Source organism: Eschrichtius robustus, chromosome 17, assembly GCF_028021215.1.
Source record: "Eschrichtius robustus isolate mEscRob2 chromosome 17, mEscRob2.pri, whole genome shotgun sequence".
Classification (NCBI taxonomy): Eukaryota; Metazoa; Chordata; class Mammalia; order Artiodactyla; family Eschrichtiidae; genus Eschrichtius; species Eschrichtius robustus.
This window is the reverse complement of record NC_090840.1, coordinates 40,919,736-40,946,484: the sequence shown is the minus strand read 5'-3', so window position 1 is coordinate 40,946,484 and position 26,749 is coordinate 40,919,736. Positions and strand designations below refer to the sequence as shown.

Here is a 26,749-nt window from a genome sequence, read left to right as displayed (position 1 = left end):
TTTGTTTTTTAAATCATACAGGAAAAAAGAGGACTTACATCCAAAAATTCATTGATACTGACATTTATATTTACCTATGTAGTTATGTTTACTGGTGTTCTTTATTTCTTCGTGTGAGTTCTAATTACTGTGTACTGTCCTTTTATTTCAGCCTGAGGATTTCCTTTAGCATTTCTTGTAAGGCAGATTTACAAACAATGAACTCTCTCGGTTTTTGTTTATCTACAACTGTCTCAATTTCTTTTTCATTTGAAGGTAGTATTGCCAGATATAGATTTCTTGGTTGACGTGTTGTTTGCTTTTAGTAACTTTGTCATCCCACTGCTTTCTGTCTTCCATGATTTCTGATGAGAAATCAGCCTTTTCTCCAATTGAGAATCCCTTGTAAGTGATAAGTTGCTGCTTTTCTTCAAGATTTTCTCTTAGTCTTTTAACAGTTTGCTTATAATGCATCTGAGTGTGAATCTCTTTGAGTGTATTTTGCTTGTAATTTGTTGAGCTTCTTGGATGTGTCAATGTGTGTATTTCATCAAATTTGGGAAATTTTCTGCTATTATTTCTTCAAATATTTTTTCTGCCCTTTCTCTCTCCCCTATCCTTCTGGATCTTCCATTATGCATTTGTTGGTATTCTTAGTATAGTCCCACAGGTACCTTAGGCTCTGTTCATTTTTCTTCATTCTTTTTTCTTTCCACTCATCAGTTTGGATAATGTCATTGACTTATCTTTAAGTTTGCCGATTCTTTCTTCTGCCTGGTCATATCTACTGTTGAACCTGTCTAGTGAATTCTTCACTTTGGTTATTGTAATTTTCTTCTCCAGAATTTCTATTTGACTCCTTTTTATAATTTCCATTTCTTTATTGATATTTTTCTGATATTGATATTTTGGCAAGACACTTTTCTCATGGTTTCCGTTAGCTCTTTGGCATATTTAAATTAGTTTGTTTGAAGTCTTTCTCTAGTAAGTCCAATATCTCTGCTTCCTCAGGGAAGGTCTCTATTAATTTCTTTTTTTCCTGTGTGTGGGCCATACTTTATTATTTCCATGCCCTGTATTTTTTGTTGTTGTTGAAACTGGATATTTTGAGTATTATAATGTGCTAACTGTGGAAATCAGATTTTCCCCCCTTCCCAGGGTCTGTTGTTCTTGCTTGTTGTAATTGTTGTTTTTTTTTGTTTAATGACTTTTCTGAACTAATAGTATAAAGTCTTTATTTGTCATGTGTGGCCATTCAAGTATCTTTTTGATACCTTCATGGTCAGCTAATGATTTGGCACAGATTTCCTTTAATACCTAGAACCAAAAAAAAAAAAAAAAAAGCCCTCTCCCAGTCTTTGCATATGACCTCTGTGTGTGTGTTGGGGTGTGCCTTTAGTACTCAGTCTGGCAGTTTACAGCTCTGCCTTTGCCTTCACTTCTTGCTTGTGAGGAACCTGAAGGTCAGCCAAGGGTGAGAGCTTGGGAACTCCTCAAGCCTTTCTGTGAGCATGAGCCTAGCCTTTAGCATGCATGTAGCCTTCTAAATTCCTTGGAACATCTGAGAGTCTTTCAGTGCCTTTATTCCCCAATACATCTCTTTCCCTAACCTTTCCTCTGGAGCTTTTTGTTTTGCCTATTGTTTGCTCCAGTTGTTATCCCTGTCCTAGGTGGAAGTGGCTAATACATTTCCATATAAATGTTTTGACAAATAGATTCAGATAGTAGCCTCAGACCTGGGAGAGTTCTTAGGTGAAATATAGGCAAGTCCTTTGAGATGATTCTTCAGGGAGCCACCAGAGAGGTAAAAAAAAAACGCCACCACTATTCTTTGAGACTGGTCTGTATTGCTCTCTCCAGTAGTGGGAACCTAAATCAGGAATAAGGCCTGTTATTTTCAAGGCCACAGCTAAGCTGGGTTGGCAGAGATGTTCCCAGGCAAGTAAAATGCCGCAAAACTCTTTACCAAATTTAGCTGATTTTTTCTTCACTAAGCATTCCCCTGTTTTTTGCAAGCTTTTGATTAAATTCCAGAATTTAGGAAAAAGTTGATTCTAGAAGTTTTTGACACTTTATTTGTTGCTTTTGTGGAGGGAAGGACTTTTAGAGATCCCTACTTGGCAATTTTCACTGACATCACTCTCTTCTTAATTCCTTTGCTTTCTTCTTTCTTCATTTTGCTCAAGTGCATTCTCCAGGAGCTTCATTGTAAAGGGCATTGGGTTGGTGAATTCTTTTAATCTGTGTATTTACTTACACACTTGATTGGTAGTTTGGTTGGATAGAAAATGCTGAGTTGAGGATGAACCTTAAAAACATTATGCTAAGTGAGGAAGCCAGACACAAAAGATCTGATATCATATGATTCCACTGAAATAAAGTGTCTAGAAAAGGCGAATCTGTAGAAACAGAGTAATGATTGCTTAGATTGGATTGAGAATGGAGAGTGACAACAAATGAGAGTGAGGTATCTGATGATAGTTGATGTAAAAATTCTATATTTCTCATTTATGGCCACTCAGGTCTCTTTTGTGATATCTTCACGGTCAGCTAATGATTTGGCAGAGATTTCCTTCACTGCCTAGAGCCAAAAAACAAAAATAGATTGTGGCAATGGTTGCACAACTCTGTAAATATACTAAAAATCATTCAATTGTACACTCAAAATGAGTGAATATTATACTATGTAAATTATACCTAAGTAAAGCTATGGAGGAGGAGGAAGAGGAAGAGGAGGAAAATGAGAATTAGTAGAACTCTGCTTGGTAGTGCTGTCAAAAGCTGCTGAGTGAAACACAGAGAGTGAATCTTCAACTTCAGGAGCTTGTGCTTTGGGAACTCACAAGAACAAGCTGGGTTTCCCTTGTGTTGATTAAATATAGAATTTGATTTTTAAAATTTCCAGATTGAAAATTATTTTCATTCTAAAATTTTAAGGCATTTTGCTTTATTTTCTAGCAGTCTATATTAATTGGTTCTTAATTCTATGAAGTCCAGTGCCATTCTGATCCCCAGTTCTCCAAGGCCCTTAGCAAATGGCTTTGTCTTTTATTTCTGTTTTTTGTTTTGTTTTGTTTTGCCATTGTTGCTCTGGAAGTATTTTGGATTGTGTGTTTACCTTAGGTTTTCTGAAATTTCCTATTGTTGTGTCTCTTTTTGTAGTCTTTTTTTTTTTTTTAACTCAAATTTTTCTCCTGAGCAATTGGTGAATTTCTTCAATCTCAAGACTTAGGTTCTTCTGATTTGGAAATTTGTGGATATTTCTTTAATAATGTTTCTTATCTCCATTTCCTTTGTGTTCTCTTCCTAAAACTATTATATTAGTAATATATTAGTAACATTAGCCTACTTGACTCTCTGATTGTTTCTCTAATTTTCTTATTTTTATTTCTTATTTTTCATCTTCTCATCTTTCGGGTTTACTTCCTAATAGCCTTCCTCAATTTCTTTATTTGGCAGCACAGTCCAGAGAACTGCTAGTCTTTCAAAAGTGGCATGCCTTTTTTGTCCATAGCATAGTATTCAGTGTTACCAAACAAAAGAGGCATTACATAATGATAGTCCAACAAGAGGATATAACATTTGTAAATAAATATTTAGGTAACCTATGTTGCATGAATAAATAAAGCAAATGGTAAACTTGGAATTGAGTGTTAGCCATTAGTTCTTTTAAAAGCCACAAGGCATTTCCATCACTGGAAAATTCTCATTCACTTCTTCCACATTGTGCAACAGCAGTCTCTCCTTTCCTCCCAGCAGTTTCCCTCCTAGTCTTCCACCAAAGGGAAATGAAAAAATAGATCCACACAAGAACTTATAGTATATCCAATTCATCCAAGTTGTCAAATGTTGGCTTAAAGTTGTTCATAGTATTCTCTTATTTTCTATTTAATGTCTATAGGATTGTGGTGATAACCCCTTTCTTATCTTTGATATTGATCATTTGTGTTCTTTTTCTTTATCAATTAGTCTAGCTTGAGATTGTCAGTTTTGTTTCTCTTTTCAAAGAACCAATTTTTGGCATTTTAATTTTATATGTTTTTTCTATTTTGGTGATTTTTCCTTTTTATGACTTCCTTTCTTCTATTTTGGGTTTAGTTTGCTCTCCTTTTTATAGCATTTTTAGGTGGATTGTTAGGTCATATGTTGTAGATATTCTCTTATTATAAGAATGTATAAGAACAAGTGAAGGTAGTCAGAAAGAGAAAGACAAATACCATATGATATCACTTACACGCAGAATCTAAACTGTGGCACAAATGAACCTATCTACAAAACAGAAACAGACTCACAGACATAGAGAACAGACTTGTGGTTGCCAAGGGGGAGGGGTGTGGGGGAGGGAAGGACTGGGAGTTTGGGATTAGCAGATATAAAGTATTATATATAGGATGGATAAACAACAAGGCCCTACTTCCTAGCACAGGAAACTATATTCAATATCCTGTGATAAACCATAATGGAAAAGAATATAAAAAAAGAATGTCTATATGTGTATAACTGAGTCACTTTGCTGTACAGCAGAGATTGGCACAACATTGTAAGTCAACTGTACTTAAATTAAAAAAAATAAAATTACAAACCTAAAACAATGGAATGTTTAAGAACAAAGCTGAAGGCATAACCCTCCTGTGAGATTTCAGACAATACTAAAAAGCTACAGTAATCAAAGCGGCATGGTATTGTCACAAAAACAGACATATAGATCAATGGAACAGAATAGAGAGCCCAAAAATAAACCCACACACCTACAGTTAATTAATACATGACAAAGGAGACAAGAAATAAACCCACACACCTATGGTTAATTAATACATGACAAAGGAGACAAGAATATACAATGAAGAAAAGACAATCTCTTCAACAAGTGGTGTTGGGAAAGCTGGACAGTTACATGTAAGTCAGTGAAATTAGAATACTCCTTCACAGCATTTACAAAAATGGTTCAAAGACCTAAATATAAGACATGACACCATAAAACTCCTAGAAGAGAACATAAGCAAAACATTCTCGGACATAAATCATAGCAGTATTTTCTTAGATCAGTCTCCCAAGGCAAAAGAAGTAAAAACAAAAGTAAACAAATGGAACCTAGTCAACCTTAAAAGCTTTTCACAGCAAAGGAAACCATAAACAAAGCAAAAAAGACAGCCTACGGACTGGGAGAAGATATTTGCAAATGATGCTACAGACAAGGGCTTAACTCCCAAAGTATACAAACAGCTCATACAACTCAATATCAAACAAACAAAACAAACAACCCAATCAAACAATGGGCAGAAGACCTAAACAGACATTTCTCCAAAGAAGACATAACAGATGGCCAACAGGCACATGAAAAGATGCTCAACATCGCTAATTATTAGAGAAATGCAAATCAAAACCACAATGAGGTATCACCTCACACCGGTCAGAATGGCCATCATCAAAAAGTCTACAAATAATAAACACTGGAGAGGGTGTGGAGAAAAGGGAACTCTCTTACACTGTTGGTGGGAATATAAATTGGTGCAGGCACTGTGGAAAATAGTATTGAGGTTCCTTAAAAACCTAAAAATATAGTTACTGTATGACCCAGCAATCCCACTCCTGGGTATGTATCTGGAAAAGATGAAAACTCTAATTCAAAAAGATACATGTGCACCCCAATGTTCATAGCACTATTTACAATAGCCAAGACATGCAAATAACCCAAGTGCCCATCAGCAGTTGGTTGCCTTAAGAAGATATGGTATATATACACAATGGAATATTAGCCATAAAAAAGCATGAAATATTTCCATTTGCAGCAACATGAATGGACCTAGAGAATATCATACTAAGTGAAGTAAGTCAGACAGAGAAAGACAAATATGTATCACTTATATGTGTATTCTAAAAAATAATACAAATGAATCTATGTACAAAACATAAACAGACTCACAGACATGGAAAACAAACTTGTGGTTACCAAAGGGGAAACGAAGGGGAGGAGGGATAAATTAGGAGTATGGGATTAACAGATACAAACTACTATATGTAAAATAGATAAGCAACAAAGATTTATTCTACAGCACAGGGAACTATATTAAGTATCTTATAATAACCTATAATGAAAATTAATCTGTGAAACTATATATATTTTGTATATTTATATACTTATATTTTTATATTATACACAGTATTATATATATATAATCACCTGAAAGTAACACAATACTATAAATCAACTATACTTCAATTAAAATAAAGAATTTATGTTTTCCTTGGAGCACTACTTTAGTTGCACTGACCAATTTTTACATTATATTTTAATTGTCATTAAGTTTAAAATATTTTTAACTTCCTTATTATTTTATCTTTGACTTGTGAATTATTATAAAGTATGTTATTTAATTTCCAAGATATTTGAGATTTTTCTGGATATCTTATTAATAGATTTCTTAATTTACTTTGTTGTCAGAGAATATAGTCTATATGATTTCAAGCTTCTTAAATTTATTTTTATTTTTTTACTTTTAGCATTTTTTTAAAGTTGACATATACATTATATTAGTTTCAGGTGTACAACATAATGATTTGATATTTGTATATATTGGGAAATGTTCACTTCAGTAAGTCTAGTTAACATCTGTCACCATACATAGTTACAAAATTTTCTTTTTCTTGTGATGAGAACTTTTAAGATTTACTCTCTTAGTGACTTTCAAATATGCAATACAGTAATATTAACTATAGTCACATGCTGTATACATTACATCCCTGGGACTTATTTTATAACTGGAAATGTGTACCTTTTGACCCACTTCACCTACCCCTTAGCCCCACCTGTGGCAACCACCAATCTGTTTTCTCCATCTGTAAGTTTATGGGGTGTTTTGTTTTTAAGATTCCACATATAAGTGAGGTCATACAGTATTTGTCTTTCTCTGTCTGATTTAGCGTAATGCCCTCAAGGTCTATCCATGTGTTGCAAGTGGCAAGATTTCCTTTTTTTATGGCTGAATAATATTCCATGTGTGTATATATATATATATATATATATATATATATATATATATACCACATTTGCTTTATCCGTTCATCCATCAGTGGACACTTAGATTGCTTTCATGTCTTGGCTATTGTAGATGTCCTGCAATCAACATTGGGGTGCATATATGGTTTTGAATTAGTATTTTTGTTTTCTTTAGAAATACCCAGAAGTGAAATTGTTGGATCATGTGGTAGTTCTATTTTTGATTTTGAGGAACCTTCATACTGTTTTCCATAATGGTTGCACAAATTTACATTTCCACCAACAGTGCATATGTTCCCTTTACTCCACATCCTCGCCAACACTTGTTATTTCTTGTCTTTTTGATGACAGCCTTCCTAACATGTGATATCTCATTGTGGTTTTGATTTGCATTTCCCTGATGATTAGTGATATTGAGCATCCTTTCTTGTATATGTTGGCCATCTGTATGTCTTCTTTGGAAAAATTTCTATGCAAATCCTCTGCCCATTTTTTAATCAGGTTGTTTGGGGTTTTTTGCTATTGAATTGTATGAGTTCTTTATATATTTTGGAGATTAGCCCCTTATCAGATATATGATTTGCAAATATTTTCTCCTATTCAGTAGGCTGCCTTTTCATTTTGTTGATGTTTTCCTTTACTATACAGAAGATTTTTAGTTTGATGTAGTCCCACTGATTTATTTTTACTTTTTGTTGCTTTTGCTTTTGGTGTCAAATCCAAAACATCATTGCCAGGACCAGTGTCATGGAGCTTACTGCCTATATTTTCTTCCAGGAGTTTTATGGTTTCAGGTCGTACATTCAGGCATTTAATCCATTTTGAGTTAATTTTTGTGTATAGTGTAAAGTAAAGGGTCCAGTTTCATTCTTTTGCATGTGGCTGTTTAGTTTTCCCAATACCATTTATTGAAAAGACTGTCCATTTCCCATTGTATAGTTTCGGTTCCTTTGTTGTATATTAATTGACCATATATTAGTGGGTTTATTTCTGGGCTCTCTATTCTGTTCTGTTTATCTATACATCTGTTTTTAGGCCCATACCATTACTGTTTTGATTACTATAACTCTGTAGTATGGTTTGAAATCAGGGAGTGTGTTGCCTCCATCTTTGTTGTCCTTTCTCAAGATTGCTTTGGCTATTTGGGGTCTTTTGTGATTCCATACAAATTTTAGGAATTTTTTGTTCAATTTCTGTGAAAAATGCCATTGGAATTTTTATAGGGATTGCATTGAATCTGTAGATTGCTTTGGGTAATATGGACATTTTAATGATATTAATTTTTGTGATCCATGAGCACAGAATATCTTTCCATTTATTTGTGTCATCTTCATTTTCTTTAATTAATGTCTTAAAGCATACAGTTCTTTCCCTCCTTGATTAAATTTATTCCTAGGTTTTTTTATTCTTTGTTGCAATTGTAATTGGGATTGTTTTCTTAGTTTCTTGTTCTGATAGTTTATTTGTGTATAGAAACACAACAAATTTTTGTATATTGATTTTGTGTCCTGCAACTTCACTCAATTCACTTATTAGTTCTAACAGTTTTTGGTAGAGACTTTAGCGTTTTTTTTATGTCACCTGCAGATAGTGACAGTTTTACTTCTTCCTTTCCAATTTGAATACCTTTTTCTTTTTTTTGCTAAATTGCTCTGGCTAGGAGTTCTAATACTATATTGAATAAAAGAGGTAAGAGTGGCCATCCTTGTCTTGTTCCTACTCTTAGAAGTAAAGCTTTCAGCTTTTCACAATTGAGTATGATGTTAGCTGTGGGCTTGTCATATATGGCCTTTATTAGGTTGAGGTATATTCCCTTTATATCCACTTTGTTGAGGGTATTAAGCATAAACAGATGTTGAATTTTGTCCAGTGCTTTTTCTATATTTATTGAGATATCATACGATTTTTGTCCTTCATTTTGTGATGTGGTATATCACATTGATTGATTTGTGGATATTGAATCATCCTTGCATCCCTGGAATAAATCCCACTTGATCATGCTGTATGATCCTTTTAATGTATTGTTGAATTTGGTTTGCTAATATTTTGTTGAGGATTTTTGCATCTATGTTCATCAGGGGTATTGGCCTGTAATTTTCTTTTCTCATGTCATCTTTTTCTGGTTTTTGCATCAGTGTGATACTGGCCTCATAAATTGAATTTGGGAGTGTTCCCTCCTCTTCTATTTCTTGGAAGAGTTTGAGGATTGGTATTGATTTTCCTTTGAATGGTTGGTAGAATTCACCAGTGAAACCATATGGTCCTGGACTTCTGTTTGTTGGGAGGTTTTTGATTACTGATTCAATTTCCTTACTAGTAATCAATCTTTCATATTTTCTATTCCTTCATGATTCAGTCTTGGTAGGTTGTATGTTTCTAGGAATTTATCAGTTTCTTAGAGGTTGTCAAATTTGTTGCGTATAACTGTTCATAATATAATCTTATCCTTTGTATCTCTGTGATATCAATTGTAATGTCTCCCCTTTCATTTCTGAGTTTATTTATTTGAGTCCTCTTTTTTCCAAGCCTCTTAAATTTATTGAAACTTGTTTTATAGCCAACATATAGTCTGTCTTGGTTACTGTACCATATCTATGTGAATATAATTTGTATTTTGTAGTTGTTGATGTAGCTTTTATAATTGTCAGTTAAATCGAGGTGGTCCATAGTATTGTTAAGATCTGTGTCTTTTCTGATTTTTTTTTGTTTTTTTGTCTAGTTATATCAGTTGCTCAGGGAAGGGTTTTTACATTACCTAATATTTTTATGGAATTGTGTGTTGCCCCCTTTATTTCTGTCAATTTTTGCTTCATGCATTTTGAAACTCTGTCCTTAGGCACAACACACTGATAATTGTTATCTCTTTATCTAATGTTAAGAGTCACTCTAGCCTTCTTGTTCTTAGTCTTTGTGTGGTATATCTTTTTATACCCATTTACTTTCAACCTATCTGTGTCTTTATGTTTAATGTGTATCTCTTGCAGGCAGCAAGTAAAAGTGTCTTTTTTTATTTGTTGTGTCAATTTATGGCCTTTAATTGCAGTGTTTATCTTAAGAGTGAGTATACTATGGCCCTCAGGCCAAATGCCCAATTTGGAAATTAACTTTTATTGGAATACAGCCACATGCTTTATTTAGTTATTATCTGTGTTTACTTTTCTGCTACAAGACAGAGTTGAGTAGTTGTGACAGAGACTATATGTCCCAAACTCCTCAAGTATTTACTTTCTGGTCATTTACAGAAAAATTTTGCTGACCCTGGTTTAGACCATTGAGATTTAATGTGATATGGTTGAATTTAGACATATCATTTTATTATTTGTTTTCTGTTTGTCCTCGTTTTTGTTTGTTTTTGTTTTCCCCTGTTCTTTTTTTTGGATTTTGTTAAGTTTCATTTTTGGTATTTAATTATATCTATTGTATTTTTAGCTGTATTTCTTTGTATTTTTAAGTGGTTGGTCTAGGGATTATAATATCTAACTTTCTCAGTGTACTTGTTAATAGTGTACTTCATGCAAAACAGTGATGACAAAACTTTGCAACCATATGTAAGTTCCTTTCCTTTATCCCCCTGCATTGATCTTTTTGCTATAGCTATATGCATTATATCTCCATACCTTGGAAGTCTCACCAGACAGTGTCAGAAGTTTTGCTTTTCAACAATCATACATATCTTCATAAAACTTAGATAAGGGGGGAAAAAGGAGTCTGTTATATTTATTCAGCTATTTGCCATTTCTCTTTTGTTCTCCTTTAAATCTTAAGATTAAAGACTCTGGTATCATTTCCCTTCAACCTGGAGGACTCCCTTTAGTGTTCTTATACATCAGGTCTGCTGGTGACAAATTCTTTTAGTTTTCTTTCATCTGAAAATGTTTTTTACTTCATATGCATTCCTGAAGGATTTTTTCACTGGCTATGTATAAGGGAAAAACTACACGCCTCCTGTGTTTTTCCTCTACTCTCAATACTATACTCACAACACTTCTGGCACTAGATGTGTGGTTTTTCCAAATATCAAGCAATTCATTGTGAAACCAGCTTGGTGTCCTATAATTCAAGTTAATTCTGATATTAACTGGAATTAATGTAGATGCCACAGGGTAATGGCCTGGTCACATAAGACTACCCTCCACTTCCGATGACATTTACAAGTAAAGGTTCCCAAGACCCCCTTCTTGGATTCTGTCATTTTCTAGGACAGCTTACAGAACTTAGGGAAACCACTTTCTTACATTTACCAGTTTATTACATAATTAAGGGTATGATAAAGAATATAGATGAATAGCCAAATGAAGATATACATAGGGCAGGGTTTTGTAGGGTCCCAAGTGCAGGAGCTTCTGTGGAGTTGAGTTACACCACTCTCTGGTACATGGATGTATTCACCCACCCAGAATCTCTCCAAACCCTTTACTTTTGTGATTTTTATGGAGGCTTCATCATGTAGGCACCATCGATCATGAACTCAATCTCCAGCCCCTCTCCCCTTCTCAGAGGATGTAGGGGTGGGGCGAAATGTTCCAATCTTCTAATCATGGCTTGGTCTTTCTGGTGATCAGCCCCCATCCAGGAGCCCACCAAGAGTCACCTCATTAGAACAGAAGACCAAATCACCCAGAAAATTTTAAAAGACTTAGCAGCTCTGTGTCAGGAACTAGTGTCAAGGAACAAATATTAGAACAAAAGATGCTCCTAGTGCTCTTATCACTTAGGAAATTACAAGGGAAAGGAGTTCTGTGCCAGGAACAGGGACAGAAACCCATATATATATTTTTCTATTATTTCACAATATGGAAACCTAGGTTGCCAGTCCTTTTCTGTTAGAAATTTAAAGATTATAGCTCCACTATTTCTGGCCCAGTAAATGGTCTAATATAGACCAAGATGGTGATAGTCTCTGATGAGAAATCTGCAGATATTTGAATCATTGTTCCCCTTGAAGATAGGGACCCTATTTTGGACCTTTTTCACTATTACCTACAATAAATGTTTCTTGAATTGAATTTATTGGATTGTATTAAATTTTTAGTAAGTTAATATAAAGACTAGACAGGCTTATTAGGGTTCCATTTCCATAGGCTTATCGGGATCTGAATTGCCCAATAGGTGTTATACCTGTTATATTTTATAATAGAAGGTTTCTTTACTAGATATGAATAACCAGATAAAAGAAGCGATGCATTACCAAGTTTCTGAAATGTTTCCTTGGTGAATTGGCTTTGTTTCTATGTAAAAGGAAAATTGGAGGCAGTAGATGTTTGTCAGAGCTTTTTCCCCACTTCTCTTTTACATAAAAACTACTTACCATTTTATAAAATAATGGACAGTTAAGGGACATCCAGAAAGAAATGAGCCAAAAAGTGTTCTGTGAGAGTTCTGTGCTTTATAACATTACATTTGATGTTTTGATATCTACAGAGAGAATCAAATACAGCAGAGATTTCCTGTTGAAGCTCTCAAGTGTTTCCATCTGCAGAAAAAAACCAGACTTTCTGCCTGATCATCCCATTGTACTTCAAAAACCAGTAAGTAGTTTTCTAATTTTGTATTGTTTTAATTCTAAATATTTATCTTTTAAAGATTTTTGTATTGTTTTAATTCTAAAATATGTGTCTTTTAAACCTTTTTAATCATTCTCATTGTGAAATATAATTCAGAAAAGTACATAAATCTAAATGTATATTATAACAAATTACTGTAAGTAATTACCACTCTGGTCAAAAATAGAATGGAATTGTCATATTTTAGGAAATATTTTTCTATTTTGTTTTTCAATTAAGTTTTATAATTCACCTGAAATTGATTTTACTATATGGTGTGAGGTAGGGGTGAAGTTTTATTTTTTTCTGCATGGATATCCAGTCATCCTAACAATATTTAGCGAAAGGATAGTCCTCTGCCACCTTTGCGGCAATATATTTACATGTGGTCTGTTTCTGGGCGCTCTGTTCTGTTCAGTTACTCCTTTTATACAGTAAAACAACACAACTATTCTTCAACACGTCTTTGCTGTTTCTTAGCCCTTTATATTTCTGTGTCACCTCATCAAATTCTATCAGAGTAAATACACACAGTAAATACATACATGTACCTTTCAGGATATTGATTGGAAAGGACGAGTTTCATGTCAGGCTTGGGTTCAAGGTGTAGCTCCACCTGTGTACTGGTATATTGTTCAAACTTAGGCAAGTCATTTAACGTTCTTGAGCCTCAGTTTTGCAATTGTGATAAGGGGATGATTTCTAATTGTTAGGATTAAATGAAATGTATGAAATTGCTTTTTTAGTATGGTACTTATCTCTCATTATGTACTCAGTAGGTGTTGATTTTCATCTTTTATGGTCTTTACTTCCATTTTGACTGGAATTTGAATTTCTTTTATTTATAGTTTTCATAAACACCATTTTATACAGGTAAAGGCATATAAAAGGTATACAGGCATACCTCAGAGATGTTGCGAGTTTGGTTCCAAACAAATATCGCAATAAAGGGAGTCACAAATGTTTTGGTTTTCCAGTGCATATAAAAGTTATGTTTACACTATACTGCTCTTAGTTGTGCAATAGCATTATGTCTGAAAAAAGAAAAACTATTTACATATCTTAATTAAAAAACACTTTATTTATTTATTGCTAAAAAATGCTAACCAACATCTGAGCCTTCAGCAAGTTGTAATCTTTTCGCTATGTAACATTGAAGATAACTGATCACAGATCACTATAACAAATATAATGATAATAATGAAAATGTTTGAAATATTGGGAGAATTACCAAAATATAACACAGAGATGCAAAGTGAGCAGATGGTGTTGGAAAAATGGTACCTATAGGCTTGTTTGTTGCAAGGTTGCCACAACCCTACAATTTGTAAAACACACAGTATCTACAAAGAGCAGTAAAGTAAGGAATGCCTGTAGTATTCTACTGAGATGAGTTCAGAACATAGGTATGCTCAGAATGGGTCAAATATGAGATATAAAATACTTCCTGTGTTCTCCATTTGGGGGATTTCTTACCCTTTGGCATTCATAGCTTTTTTTTCATAATTACAATTTTTTGTATTTTAGTTTATTCATAGTGTATCAGTGGTTCTTAATTTAAACTCACTACCTTGCAGACATCCAGCTAATTCTTTTTAAAATTAAAGCATAAATTTAAAAGTTTTTTTCATAATAGCTTGCTCACAGGACTATTTAATGAGGTAAAGCATCCTTGATGATATTTGAATTTTTCTACCTGTTCAGAGATCTTAGGGGCATATAATCCTTGGTCTATAAGAATACATCTAAACTTCAGTGCTATATAAAATATAGTCACTTTCTCATTTGAAGGCTTTCCACTTCTAACAACATTTTATTTTGTCAATAAAAGTTTGACATACGCATTATTTTGAGTTTACTTTTGTTTTATGCATTAATAACATTTTCTAAAAATTAGGTACCACAAAAACAGAACAACGGGTTTGGAATACAATCTAATATATTTAAATATAATATATGAATTATATAAGTTTTACTAAACACAGAAGAACTGCTTTATTTGACAAATTCCAGTTACTTAATAGTTTCTATAGTAACATGCATTTAGATCTACAAACACTTAATAGGTCACAATATTTGGTTTGATAAACTAATTAGCAACAGCTACATTCATTCAATCTAATTGATAAGTTAACTTTTTCTTCTTTATTACAGGAAAACAACCAAAGCTTTAAGTAGCATTTTAAGAACATATGTATTTGAAGATAAAGAATTATTAATTTTATATTTTGGACACCTGCAAATGAAGTAGATCTAGTAACAATAACTGTAATGGACTGTAACAATTCAATTTATTTTTAATTTTGATGGTTGGGTATTTGGTTTCTCCTAAAATGAGAAAGAGATATTTTAAACTCTAAAGAATTTTCTAATCAGTTTCAGCTTTGCAGGCAGTTTCCTGCATAAATTGGGAGTAACACTGGAAAGTAGGAATTTGGTTAGTGAAATGGGAAGACTGTATTTATAATTTGCATGCTACTTACAATTTTTGTTTTTCATCACTTGTAATAATGGAATGGAAATGCAAGCTGTAAAGATTCTCAAATATAAAGTATATGCTACGATGTATATATGATACATAATTTCTTGTTGCTTTTAAAGTTGCTTTTGTTCTGTTTCCCACTGATTTCATACCAGCACTTGAAAGGATTATTACAATCTCTCTAGAGGTTTAGAATGATTCAGGATGTTCAATGAATAGTTCAGTGACAGGAGGGAGAGTATCTTAAGAAGTATTTCTTTTCAAATATATGATTGTGCTCTAGGTTTGTGATAATAACAACATTGTCTAAGATTCTTTTATTTCCAAAAGAGGAATAATTGAGGCATTTGCAAATAATTGAGGTGCATTAAGTTTCAGTGCTGTCATTTCTTATAACAAGTGTATGGATGAAGAATTTGGAGGTTTAAACTTTTAGCTCCTAGAAATTTTATACAATAAATCTCCTGCAATTTGTCACTCTTGTTAAAAAGAAAAGCTTGTTCCAGCACAGTGTCACAAAGAATTGCTCATATAAAGGTAAGTGTAAACTCTCCCTAGTTCTATCCTCAGATTCTCTCAGATCCCTGGGTCTATTGGCAAGGCATTCAAGGACATCATTTGGCAGAAAGTTTATCTTAAACTGAATTCTGAACTCCTAAAACCAATACCTTTTTCTTCACTGGTCTTTAGACTTGTTACCCAGATTCAAACTTTAGTCCATGGCAGGTTTCCCAACTTGGTCTTTAGTATATTACTTTTCATTGCTTTGTTCCCCAGAAAAAGATTGCTTTTCAAATAGGAAAAAAAAAAAAGAACCTTCACTAGCCATAAATTTATTGGTTACTTAAAAATGAGTTTATACCTACAGCCCAGTTTTTTACACTCATTTTTGCCCTACTATTTCCCTTTATATTATAGCTTCTAGTATTTATATGTGTATGAATACACACACATACACAAAAATACATGTAATTTATATAAGAGCTGGGGTCATCTCAATAAAAACGTAATTAAAAAAGAGCTGGGGTCAGAATTACCATATAATTAAATTGGTTTGCTTTATTATTTGCCTATTCTCCAAGTCTGTTGACTTTAGTTAAAAGAAATATCGAACCTATTCCAATTTGGGATACAAAGAGCCCTTCCACTTAGCACTGTTACTGAGGGCAGACCCCTTTTAAAGTCGTACTACTATTCTAACTTTGGAAACTGCCTAGTATCCAAAAGACTTGATGTACTTCCTGAATCTGATACAGAAATGGACTGGCCAGAACAACATATTGATTAGCTATAATTTCTATTTTTGGAATCATTTATGACCAGCATTTTCAAGAAGAGTTTGTATATTAGAAGTCCCCGAGGTTTCAAAGTCTTTTGATCCTTTCTTACTGTATATAATCAGAGTGAGACTGCAAAGACTGTTTTATTATCTATTTGCCTTTGTACATATGTATAGCTTATTTGAATAATCATTGTACATCTCCATTCATGTTGTTCTTTGCTTTGTATATAAATTAAAAGAGTTGAGCCAGGTGTTGTTTCATAGTGTTTGTCATCTTTAGAAATGACCAGACACACACACACACACATATACACACACACGTGTGTATGTCAACATTTACTCCCTATTTCTAGTAGAAGCTATTAAAACTTCTTTAATTTTATTTAGACTGAATGAGGATGGAGAGTACACAAAGGTATTGGTAAAAGTTAGTTTGAGAAAATATATTAGGTTAACTTTTATATTTAAAAAATAAAATTTTAGTTCAACCTTCCTTTTTGTCTGAGTTTAAAAAAAAAAAAAGGAAAAATTCACCTTATGTTTGTTTCCTGGAGGACCTGTGGTTTCAGAGGAATTTGGACTAGAGAATAAACAAATTTCTATATGCATTGCATTTTCATTGGCAGCATTTATCAGAATAAAAGATATTTTATTAAAAATATTTAATTTATGAGCTTGTACAGCAGAATATATAAGGTACACAGTTTTAGTTGTTCTAGTGAAACTGGGATTGTAGTCATTCTAGTGTTGAAACTGAAAAATAGATGTTTTTTGTCCAGTACATATTTTATTATTTCCCTAAAGTTTATACTTGTTTTATAATTCTTTGTTCACTTAGGTTAAAATTTTGGTTTTAAAATATTTTGAAATCATTATTTAAATGCAAATGTCTATTTTTCATAAGTAAAGTTAGACCTTTGGATCATGTGCCAAAAATTCTGGACCACATTTTCTTAAAGTAAAACTCTTTTCTTGATTTGTTTAACTTACATACATGGAATTATGATGCTAACAAATGATATAATGGTGTTACATTACTAAATGGTACCCTGTCACAGAATTGCTCAACTTATGAAAAACCAGTTTATAACTTGACAGATGGATAGAGATTCTACTGGTTATAGTGAAGATTGGTTTATGCTCATGTATTAACTTTTTTTTAAGCTTAAACAACAGGGATGCACATGCATCCCTGCTCTCTCTCTCTGCATATAAGGATACCAGTCATATTGGATCATGTATTAGCTTTTTAAGTAACATAAAGTGAATAGTTATAGGATCGTGAGTTGGGAATGGAGTAGGTATTACTGAAGAATACATTTCACCCATGGAAAATCAGATACTTAAAAATCACAAAACACTGATTTAACCTTTATAGTTTATGACAGATCTACAAAAGCTGTCCTATGAAGTAATAGTCTAAAAGCTCTCACTTTAAATATTTTTTTCTCTATCATAACAATTTTGTTTCTTTATGTGTATACTTTTCATATATTATGATTTTGAGACTAAAGGGTTTTAGGTTTATTGTATGTAGCAATACAGCAGCAAATATTGAGAATAATAGTGAACTTTGAAAGTTGAGCTAAAATTTACATGAACAATAAAGTGATAGAAGACATTTAAGAAGAGTGCACATTTTAGGGTAAATATATTTAAACAAAAGTAGAGAGTAGATTAATAAGTACAGAGAATTTTCTAATTCACATTTTAGATAAGAACAGTTGTTTTTTACTTGGAACCATAAAGAAAATGTTAAGGAACAGCTAGTTGTTCAGGATCCACCATGAAGCTGAAAAGAGAAAAAAGAGGTTTTTTTTAATAATGAAAATAACTGCTAGGGCTAAGTTAGTTCAAGGTGCAAGTCATTCTTAAAAAGACTATTTTCCCTCATCTTTAGTCTGTATAATTACTTATCTTTCAAGTTACTATTTCCTGACTTGATTGAACTTTCCTGTGCACTTGTTAGTTGTACCATATCTTTTGGCACTTGGTTGCAGTCTAACTAAAAAGTTTTGGTTATATATGAATAGAGCTTGTCTTGGCAATGAGATTATAAACGCCCTGAAGATAAAATCATGTTGTTGTTGTTTTAATTTACCCAGTTCAGAAAGTTTGGGTATAAGCAAGTGGATGTGTTTTAAATAATATTTTTTTAGTATATCTGTATTGTAAAATTAGAAATATTTTCCCCAGTAAATGTAAGTATCCCAAAGACAAACCCATGTCAAAGAAGTAAGATTGGTGGAATGAGGTGAGAAACAGACAAATATAAAGGATTAAAATTTGTTTTCAAAGCTGTTTAAATAATACACTTACTGGCAATAGGATCTTACTTTCTTATGTATCCTTTTTTCCCATAACCATAGGGTTTTCTCCTTTGCCAAGGGATATTCTGCTCCACAGACCAATTCTTATGCTCTTTTTGTCTGGGTGTTTTATGATGGCTTATCAGCATAGGCTCCATATTCCAGTATGCCTCATTTAAGTGATTTTTATATTTGAGAGTTCATAGGAATATATTTTGGTTTATATTTTTGTATCTAGGTGCAGACTGGTTTAGTTGCTTTATTTATTTTTTTAAATAAATTTGTTTTATTTATTTTTATTTTTGGCTGTGTTGGGTCTTTGTTGCTGCTCGTGGGCTTTCTCTAGTTGCGGTGAGCGGGGTCTACTCTTCGTTGCGGTGCTCAGGCTTCCCACTGAGGTGGCTTCTCTTATTGTGGACAGAGCACGGGCACTAGGTGCATGGGCTTCAGTAGGTGTGGCACGCGGCTCAGTAGTTGTGGCTCACAGGCTCTAGAGGCCAGGCTCAGTAGTTGTGGCACACGGGCTTAGCTGCTCCATGGCATGTGGGCTCTTCCCGGACCAGGGCTTGAACCCATGTCCCCTGCATTGGCAGGCAGATTCTTAACCACTGCGCTACCAGGGAAGTCCCTGCTTTATTTCTTAAGATGTATCTTAAACCACTTAGAAATCTTAATTAAAAAGCAGTCTTATTAGAAATTATTTGTGAATTAGTAATACAAACCCACTCATTCTGTGTTTCTAACTGTAATAAGTTTCAGATTTTAATTTTAGGTCAAAATATATGCAGCATTTCAAAACTACATAAAATGAACAAAACTAGTTATTAAAAATATAAGTCATATGAACATTAAAATCATAAATAATATTTATAAGCTAATTTCAGCTTTTTGTCCAGGGAGATATATATGCTGTTTGTCCCCATGGGAAGTCAGCGGTTAACAGTGATAAAACTTTCAGTTTAAAATAGAGTAGGATGACCCAATAGATGTTAAAAATCTTGTTTGAAGTAGGTTTTTAAAATTGTGTTAGAATCAAGCCTAACTTTTTTTTCTATCAATTCCAGTGGTCGTAGAAATTAGATGTGATGTGAGAATCAATGAAAAATAGGGTAGCAATTAAAAGGCATTAAATTGTATTCACTCTGAATTCTGAGAACAAGAATTGATCCAGTTTTATCTGTACTCAGTTTTTCTCTCTAAATTAGGAAATGCTCTGAGAGAGAAAGAGTAATAGAATGCATGTACCAATGACACTAATAGTGCATAGAAAGTTAATCCAAGATGATTAAGTAAAGTTAGGCCATAAAAATCTACCAGATTGTTCTAAATGTGCTGTTCTTACTATATTTTTTCCTGCTACCTTGTTAGCCTCCCTTTCTGTAATCTTTTCTACTGTACTGTCAAAGTGTTTTCTCTCCTGGAAAGATTCAAGACATCAATAAGAACAAGTTTCTTTCTTTCCTTCTATACTGTAGAAACTGTGGTTTCAAGATTGGGAGAGTTGAAAATGGATATGATGTCAGACACAAAAATTACAAGTGTCAGGACTTCTTGGGAAATTCATGACTGAATACCAATGCATTTATGATGATATCAAAGTCCTTATTCATTCGTTCATTTAGAAAATATTTGTTTCCTTATGCCATACACTATACTAATACTGCACTAGGGCAGGGGATATGAAGATAAATAAGATGTGGCTCTTGCTTTCCTGCATTTCTATGCACAAAAGCTGTAGCAGTCATATTTACAGAAGTTACTTGAACTAGAACTAGTTCTTTTCTTCTCATTTATAACAGACTGTTCAAGTCTGGTATAATGTTAAGCTAAAACTTTTTGGATAAGTTTAAGGCAGTCATCAAAGTCTTCCTTAACAGCCTTTGCTACCAACTCACTTGCAACTTTCCAGAAGCTATTGTGCATCCTAATTTAAACCGCATGAGTCAAATTGTTAATCACGAGAAATTTCAACCATATTCTTGGCTTCCTCAATTGAGGGTTAAATCTGAGATGTATAGCAAGAGAGATTCTAAAAGTCTACCATCTCTAGGTCAGATAAACCTGCCCTTAAGATCTAGAGTAAATACATATTAAAAATCAGGCTGAGACTGTCAGAGTCAGCCAACTTGAAAGCATTCACACCTGATCTCCCCATCTCCTCACCTAGCTTCAATTCCAGAATTGACTTTTTCATTTTCCATTTATTACCAATCCATCAAAATCTACCCTAATTTTAAAATTCCTACCACTTTTTTAAAACTTCTCTTGTCAAATCCAATTTTCAGTCCCATTCTCTTCAGTCATGCTCTACTACATAGGCCCTCTGAGGAGCACTGTACCTTGCATGTTACTCCTCTTTTGGTTTCCTTGATACTCTGCAACTGTGACTCTCCTATCTCTGGTTCCCCTCAGTCTCCTTAATGAAAGGAGGCTTTTCTCTCCCAACCTTTTAAATAAAGGCAGTTCCTCAGGCTTCTGTGAGATATCTTCTTCTTACCTACACACTTTCTCACCAATCCCAGGCTTCAACCATCATCTTGCTATGGTTAACTACTGAAAATTTTATCTGCAAGGGAACTCTATGGGTGTCTTCTTGGTTCAGATGCTTTTTTTTCCTGGCCTAGATTATTGCCCTGCCTGACCAATTTCTCTCCTCTCAATGACATTCACCTTTTTCCCTCCTGCCACAGTTACTACTGATTAGAGCATTCACTAGCCCTCTCAAAAACCTTTAATGACTCCATAATACTGTAAGAAGAAAGTTAAAATTCCTTATTATATTTTCAACTCCCATTTCCTACTCTCTTCTCTCTTTACACATGTACCATATACAAGCCTTATGCTTTAATCATATCTTTGCACCAATTAACACAGCACATTTAACATTTCTTGCATTTGTTCATGTCTACAATTTACCTCTATCTAAGTACCATTCTCCATCTTTATTTGTCCAAATCTCATTTTTTAAAGTCCAGCTCAAGGATCATCTCCTCATTAAAAGCTGTTAAAGAGGCAATCCACTCCTCTAAATTCAAATAGCACATTATGACTCTAATGGGTAACTACTATGTATGTCCTGAGCTTGTTATTTTTCTGCAAACAATTGTCTTTCCTACTGGACAGAAAGCATTTTATGGGTAGGGGCTGTATTTTTACTTTGTACCCTCTGTAGCTCCCAACACAGTGCTTGTTCATAATTGGAGCTCAATCAGTGCTAGTAAACAGGCTAGGAACCCCAGTATCCCCAGTGCCTAGCACTTATTAACATTCAGTAAAAGTATGTTTAATTGGTAATTGAATGGATGGGTAGATGAACAAATGAATTTTTGTTCTCAATTATCTTAAATAAGCTTTGGCTAGGCCAGACTTCTCAGACAAGTTCATTTCAAATTTCTTTTTCCCTTCTCCTTTTTTTCCAATTACAAAAAATATTTTAACAGTTATTATAATAAAGATATTTCTAACATAATTCTAATCTCCAATCTATGGGTCACCTATTTCAAATTTATTCAATACACCATAATATAGTAAAGCATTTGAATAATTTTTTGCAATGTCATATTTGTACTTCAAATTGTTAAAAGGTGACCAGAAAATGACTAATATTAGGTTTAATACAGCCAGGAATACAAATAGGGTCAACTAAGGACTAAAGGCAATAGAAAAAATATATAGACCTCTTATTTCCTATCCCCACTCTCAAATTTTAAGATAGATAAAAAATAGAGTACAGTTAAGGGGAAGGGGCTAGAACATACTGTCTTTTAAACAGAGAAAGGCAATACAAAAGCACATAGAAGAATTGTGAACCCAGGATAATTACCAGGAACTAGCATAGTAGATGTGAGTTCTGGAGTTTCCAAGAAATCCACATTACTTCTTTGGAAGGTCTTGCTATAATTCATCTGACGGTGGCTGTATAAATAATTATAGGTTACGGCTGTGCAATTTATTACGATCTTCCTGAGTAGAATGTAGCACAGTTCAAATTCACTCAAGGTGGCAAGGTTTCGGATGATTTGATTAAGTGCCTGAATACGGACTTCTTTTCTTGGTTATTTACCCTTAAAAAAAAGACTAAGGAGTAATTTAACAAGTATCACCAGAATTTTTTTTAAAACAGGAGAGCACTAATTCTCTAGAGAAGATAAAAGGAGATAACTGTAATTGCAGCAAGAAGTTTAAACAGAAGGAAGACTATCTTGGGCATCAGGATGTTGAAAAAATAGGATAGCTAAGGAGAAGGACTATAGATTTTCCATCTCTAGAGGATAAAAAGAAAGAAAAATCATCTAAAAGTATAGGCCTGGAACTACAGATTTGAATAAGTTGCCTTTAAAGCTCCCTTTTGTGCCTGAAATTCTAGTGATGTCATTATGCATTATAGCACAGTGTTTAAAATAGCCACAAAAATAAAATTTTTAGGTGAAATATGTGTCAACTAAATTTCCAGGTATTTGTTTCATTACCATAATTTAACACCCCAAAATATGGACTTATTGGAGAGCTATATTCTCCGTGCCATTTAAAGCCAACTAGAACTATTTATATAATCTCAGAATAGCAAAATTTCCTTCATCTCATTTTTCTAATTATATATTTGTTACTTATTAATAATTAATTTAATTTCAAAGAACTTGATTTATTTTTTAACTTTATCGAGGAATAGTTAACAAATATAATTATATGTATTCAAAACTGAATGATTACAAGAGAAGTTGACTTGCTTTTAATCTTTTCCAAACAATGTCTTGAATTTCCCTTTTATTTGCAGTAAGTAAAGACATTTCAAAAAGCTGTTAAGCTATGATGATCTTAACCATTATATATAGCTTTATTGCAAAATAAAAACCACAGAGCTTAAGAAAAATTAGGAAGTAAAATTTTTTTCATCTTTTTCTGCATCCTTTGTCTCCCACCCCTGCACACCTTAGACACCCATGACCCACATCTAAATCTGTTTACCTGAAAGCATCAGTAAAATGGTAATTCTTAAAGTGTGATCATAATCAAAAGTTTTTGTGCTTCAAAAGGAAAGTGATTTCAAATCCATAAAGAGAGTGAGATTTAGGAAAATGAGCAAATGGGACAGGTTTTAAGGTGAGGTAAAGGGAATGGAGTTTTTTCTACCGGTTCTAAAATTATATCATGTATATTGCCACCTCCCTGGCAAAAAAATAAAAATAAAAATAAGGCCTGCTCATAACTTACCTATTCCACACACTACTATTCTCCCAGAACTCGTAAATCGTGTAGCGAGATTCATTTGAAAGCTTCTGTATAGAAATACTGAAATGGAAAAGGAAAGGTGTAATTAGCCACAGGAAATTAAATACAAGAAATAAACTAATATTTCTAATCATCTCTAATCTTATCCATTTGTATAGGAAACACCTATGGTTCCTGCATGAAAATTGAAGTTTTGTTAATAATTGATTAACATGTCTGTTTAATATACTTTTTTAGTTTTCTGGTTTGGCATCATGAATACTGTCTCAGTATATTTTAGAAATCACAAATATAACATTGTAAAATTTCATTCATATATCCATTCAAAAAGTTTTGGTTTTTTTGTTTTGTTTTGTTTTTTTAAATTTTATTTATTTACGGCTGTGTTGGGTCTTCGTTTCTGTGCGAGGGCTTTCTCTAGTTGCGGCAAGTGGGGGCCACTCTTCATCGCGGTGCGCAGGCCTCTCACTATCGCGGCCTCTCTTGTTGCGGAGCACAGGCTCCAGACGCGCAGGCTCAGCAATTGTGGCTCACGGGCCTAGTCACGCCGCGGCATGTGGGATCTTCCCAGACCAGGGCTCAAACCCATATCCCCCGCATTGGCAGGCAGATTCTCAACCACTGCGCCACCAGGGAAGCCCAAGGATTTTTAAAAAAAAAAATCAGATGTGGTGCTTTTTTAAATGGAAGTATAGTTGATTTACATTATATTTCAGGTATACAGCATAGTGATTCAGTAGTTTTGCAGGCTATACTCCATTAAATGTTATTACAAGTTAATGGTTATAATTCCCTGTGCTATACAATACATCCTTGTTGCTTATCTATTTTATACATAGTAGTTTGTATAAACTACTCGTTTTTAAATTTTTTAAAATAATTTTTATTGGAGTATAGTTGATTTACAATGTTGTGTTAGTTTCGGGTTTACAGCAAAGTGAATCAGTTATACGTAGACATATATCCACTCTTATGATTCTTTTCCCATATAGGTCATTTCAGAGTATTGAGTAGACTTCCCTGTGCTACACAGTAGGTCCTTATTAGCTATCTATTTTATATATAGTAGTATGTATATCTCAATCCCAATAAATTGAGAGATTGGGAGAAATTGGGAGAATAGGATATTGATTTAACAGAGAACATAGAACATACCAGTAAAATAGCCAAGCTCAATGTAAATTTAGGATTTACCTAAGTGTGGCCAGCAGATGGTGGTAACTACACAGAAATTGTAATACTTATTTGGCTTGTAGTTTGGTGTTTTTCACAGAGCTATTGATCTAGCTTGCTTCCGTTAAGATATGATGTAGCAAATATTGTTATTAGTTCAATTTCAGATTTTCTCGGGGAAAGGTTTATAACATAATCAAAGGAATTGAACAGAAAGTGAAACTGGAGATTTTCTAACCCCAGGAGTTTATAGATGGGCTCTTGGCGGGGTTCCTTGAAATCCCAGAAATGAGCTGCAAATTACTGTGCATATCTACTTTTTCCTGGGAAGAGAATCCATAGTTCTCATCATGGTCTAAAAGGATCTGTAATCCCCAAATGTAATCTGACAATGTAATGGTCAAATTTCAATCCATGACTATGAACTGCCTCCTACAAACTAATTCATTTGTATTACTTATTACATATAAAAATCACTTATCCTGCTATCTGAACCTGCCATTTTCCAGACTAGCCACAAGAAATTCACAAAATTTTAGCCTGATGCTCAAGTTTTGAAGGACTGAAGAAGATAACACAAGTGTGATAAGGTAGTGGTTTGAAGTATAGCCATATAGACTTACCTTCATCCACCATGTATTAAAGCTTTGTCACCTTGGGTCCATTACTTAACCTGTTTCCTCACCTGTTAAATGGTGGTAATAATAGTACTGTGAGTACTAAATAAGGCATTACATGTAGAATGTTTTGCCCAGTAATTGTTATATTGTATGTGTGTATATGTGTGTGTGTGTTAGCTGTTAGCTCAATAGTGAAAAACAAAGTAGCACTTTCCTTAGGTGAGTGAAAGCTAAGCCTTAATGGTATCAAAGTTGAGAAACGTGACAGAATTAAAAGGAACAGAAAAGAAACTGAGGGAAAAAGACAAATCTTTAAAAACAATGAGGAGCAGCAAGCCAATAATAATGATGATAACAATTATTATATTATTATACATACTAATAACAATGGTGATGTTTGCTAACATGTATTGCTCTGTTTCAGGCCCTAGTCTAAGCATTTCCCATGGATTAAGTCATTTTACCTTCACAGTCACTCTGGGAATCATATGGTAGATACTGTCTGTTGCCTCCCCAACTGTCATTCCCCTGTGTCTAACCAAGCCCTGCCATTGTTCATTTTGCAATGTATCCAATGTACCTAAATATTTGTTTTCTAACCTCCCCTGTAGCCAGGAATGGCCATGTGACTTGAGTTGGGCCAATGAGATGCCAAGGGAAGTATGCTGAGAAGCAAGGACTTCTGGGAAACTTTGTGTCCTTAGGTTCAGACATGAGAGGATGGCTTGTTGGTGTTGCTCCTTTCTCCTTCTTCCTGACTGTAGGCCATCTGGTCAAGAGCCAGATGGAAGAGTTGAAAGACCAGTTCAGATTGTGTCTCAAAGGACTATGGGTGAAAATGCTAATCAAAATTTTTCTACAGACTGGGTGCTTTCAATTAAGGGCAAAACCGACCAATACACAGCAATGACATTTAAGGACATTGATATTTGAGACTGTACAATACAGATAATAATACATATGCAATGATGACACTGAGACAGCAAGAAAAGGTTAATGATAAAATTTTTAGAAATTTCAGCCAGCAATATTTCTGTTAAAAGGGCTTAGGGCTTGAAGGATTAGCTTTCAATCATTTGCAAACTTAAAATTACATGATGTAACTCTGAGCTTTTGCTTTGTGACTGTACTAACT

General features: G+C 33.7%; 2 protein-coding genes across 3 annotated transcripts in view; one reads left to right on the top strand and one right to left on the bottom strand.

Moving 5' to 3' along the window:
- Window positions 1-16,435, top strand: part of C17H8orf88 (chromosome 17 C8orf88 homolog) — a 47,806-nt gene extending 31,371 nt beyond the window's left edge. For both annotated transcript variants that reach the window (XM_068525673.1, XM_068525674.1), the window contains exons 5-6: window positions 12,398-12,504; window positions 14,674-16,435. In XM_068525673.1, coding sequence (XP_068381774.1) covers window positions 12,398-12,504; window positions 14,674-14,697 — 131 coding nt within the window. In that variant the 3' untranslated portion in view covers window positions 14,698-16,435. The remainder of the gene's footprint in view (window positions 1-12,397; window positions 12,505-14,673) is intronic.
- A 1,614-nt stretch (window positions 16,436-18,049) lies between these two features.
- NECAB1 (N-terminal EF-hand calcium binding protein 1) overlaps window positions 18,050-26,749 on the bottom strand; it is a 237,438-nt gene continuing 228,738 nt past the window's right edge. The window contains exons 10-12 of the mRNA XM_068525486.1: window positions 23,804-23,881; window positions 22,416-22,507; window positions 18,050-18,075 (exon numbers count right to left, since the gene is read on the bottom strand). Coding sequence (XP_068381587.1) covers window positions 18,050-18,075; window positions 22,416-22,507; window positions 23,804-23,881 — 196 coding nt within the window. The remainder of the gene's footprint in view (window positions 18,076-22,415; window positions 22,508-23,803; window positions 23,882-26,749) is intronic.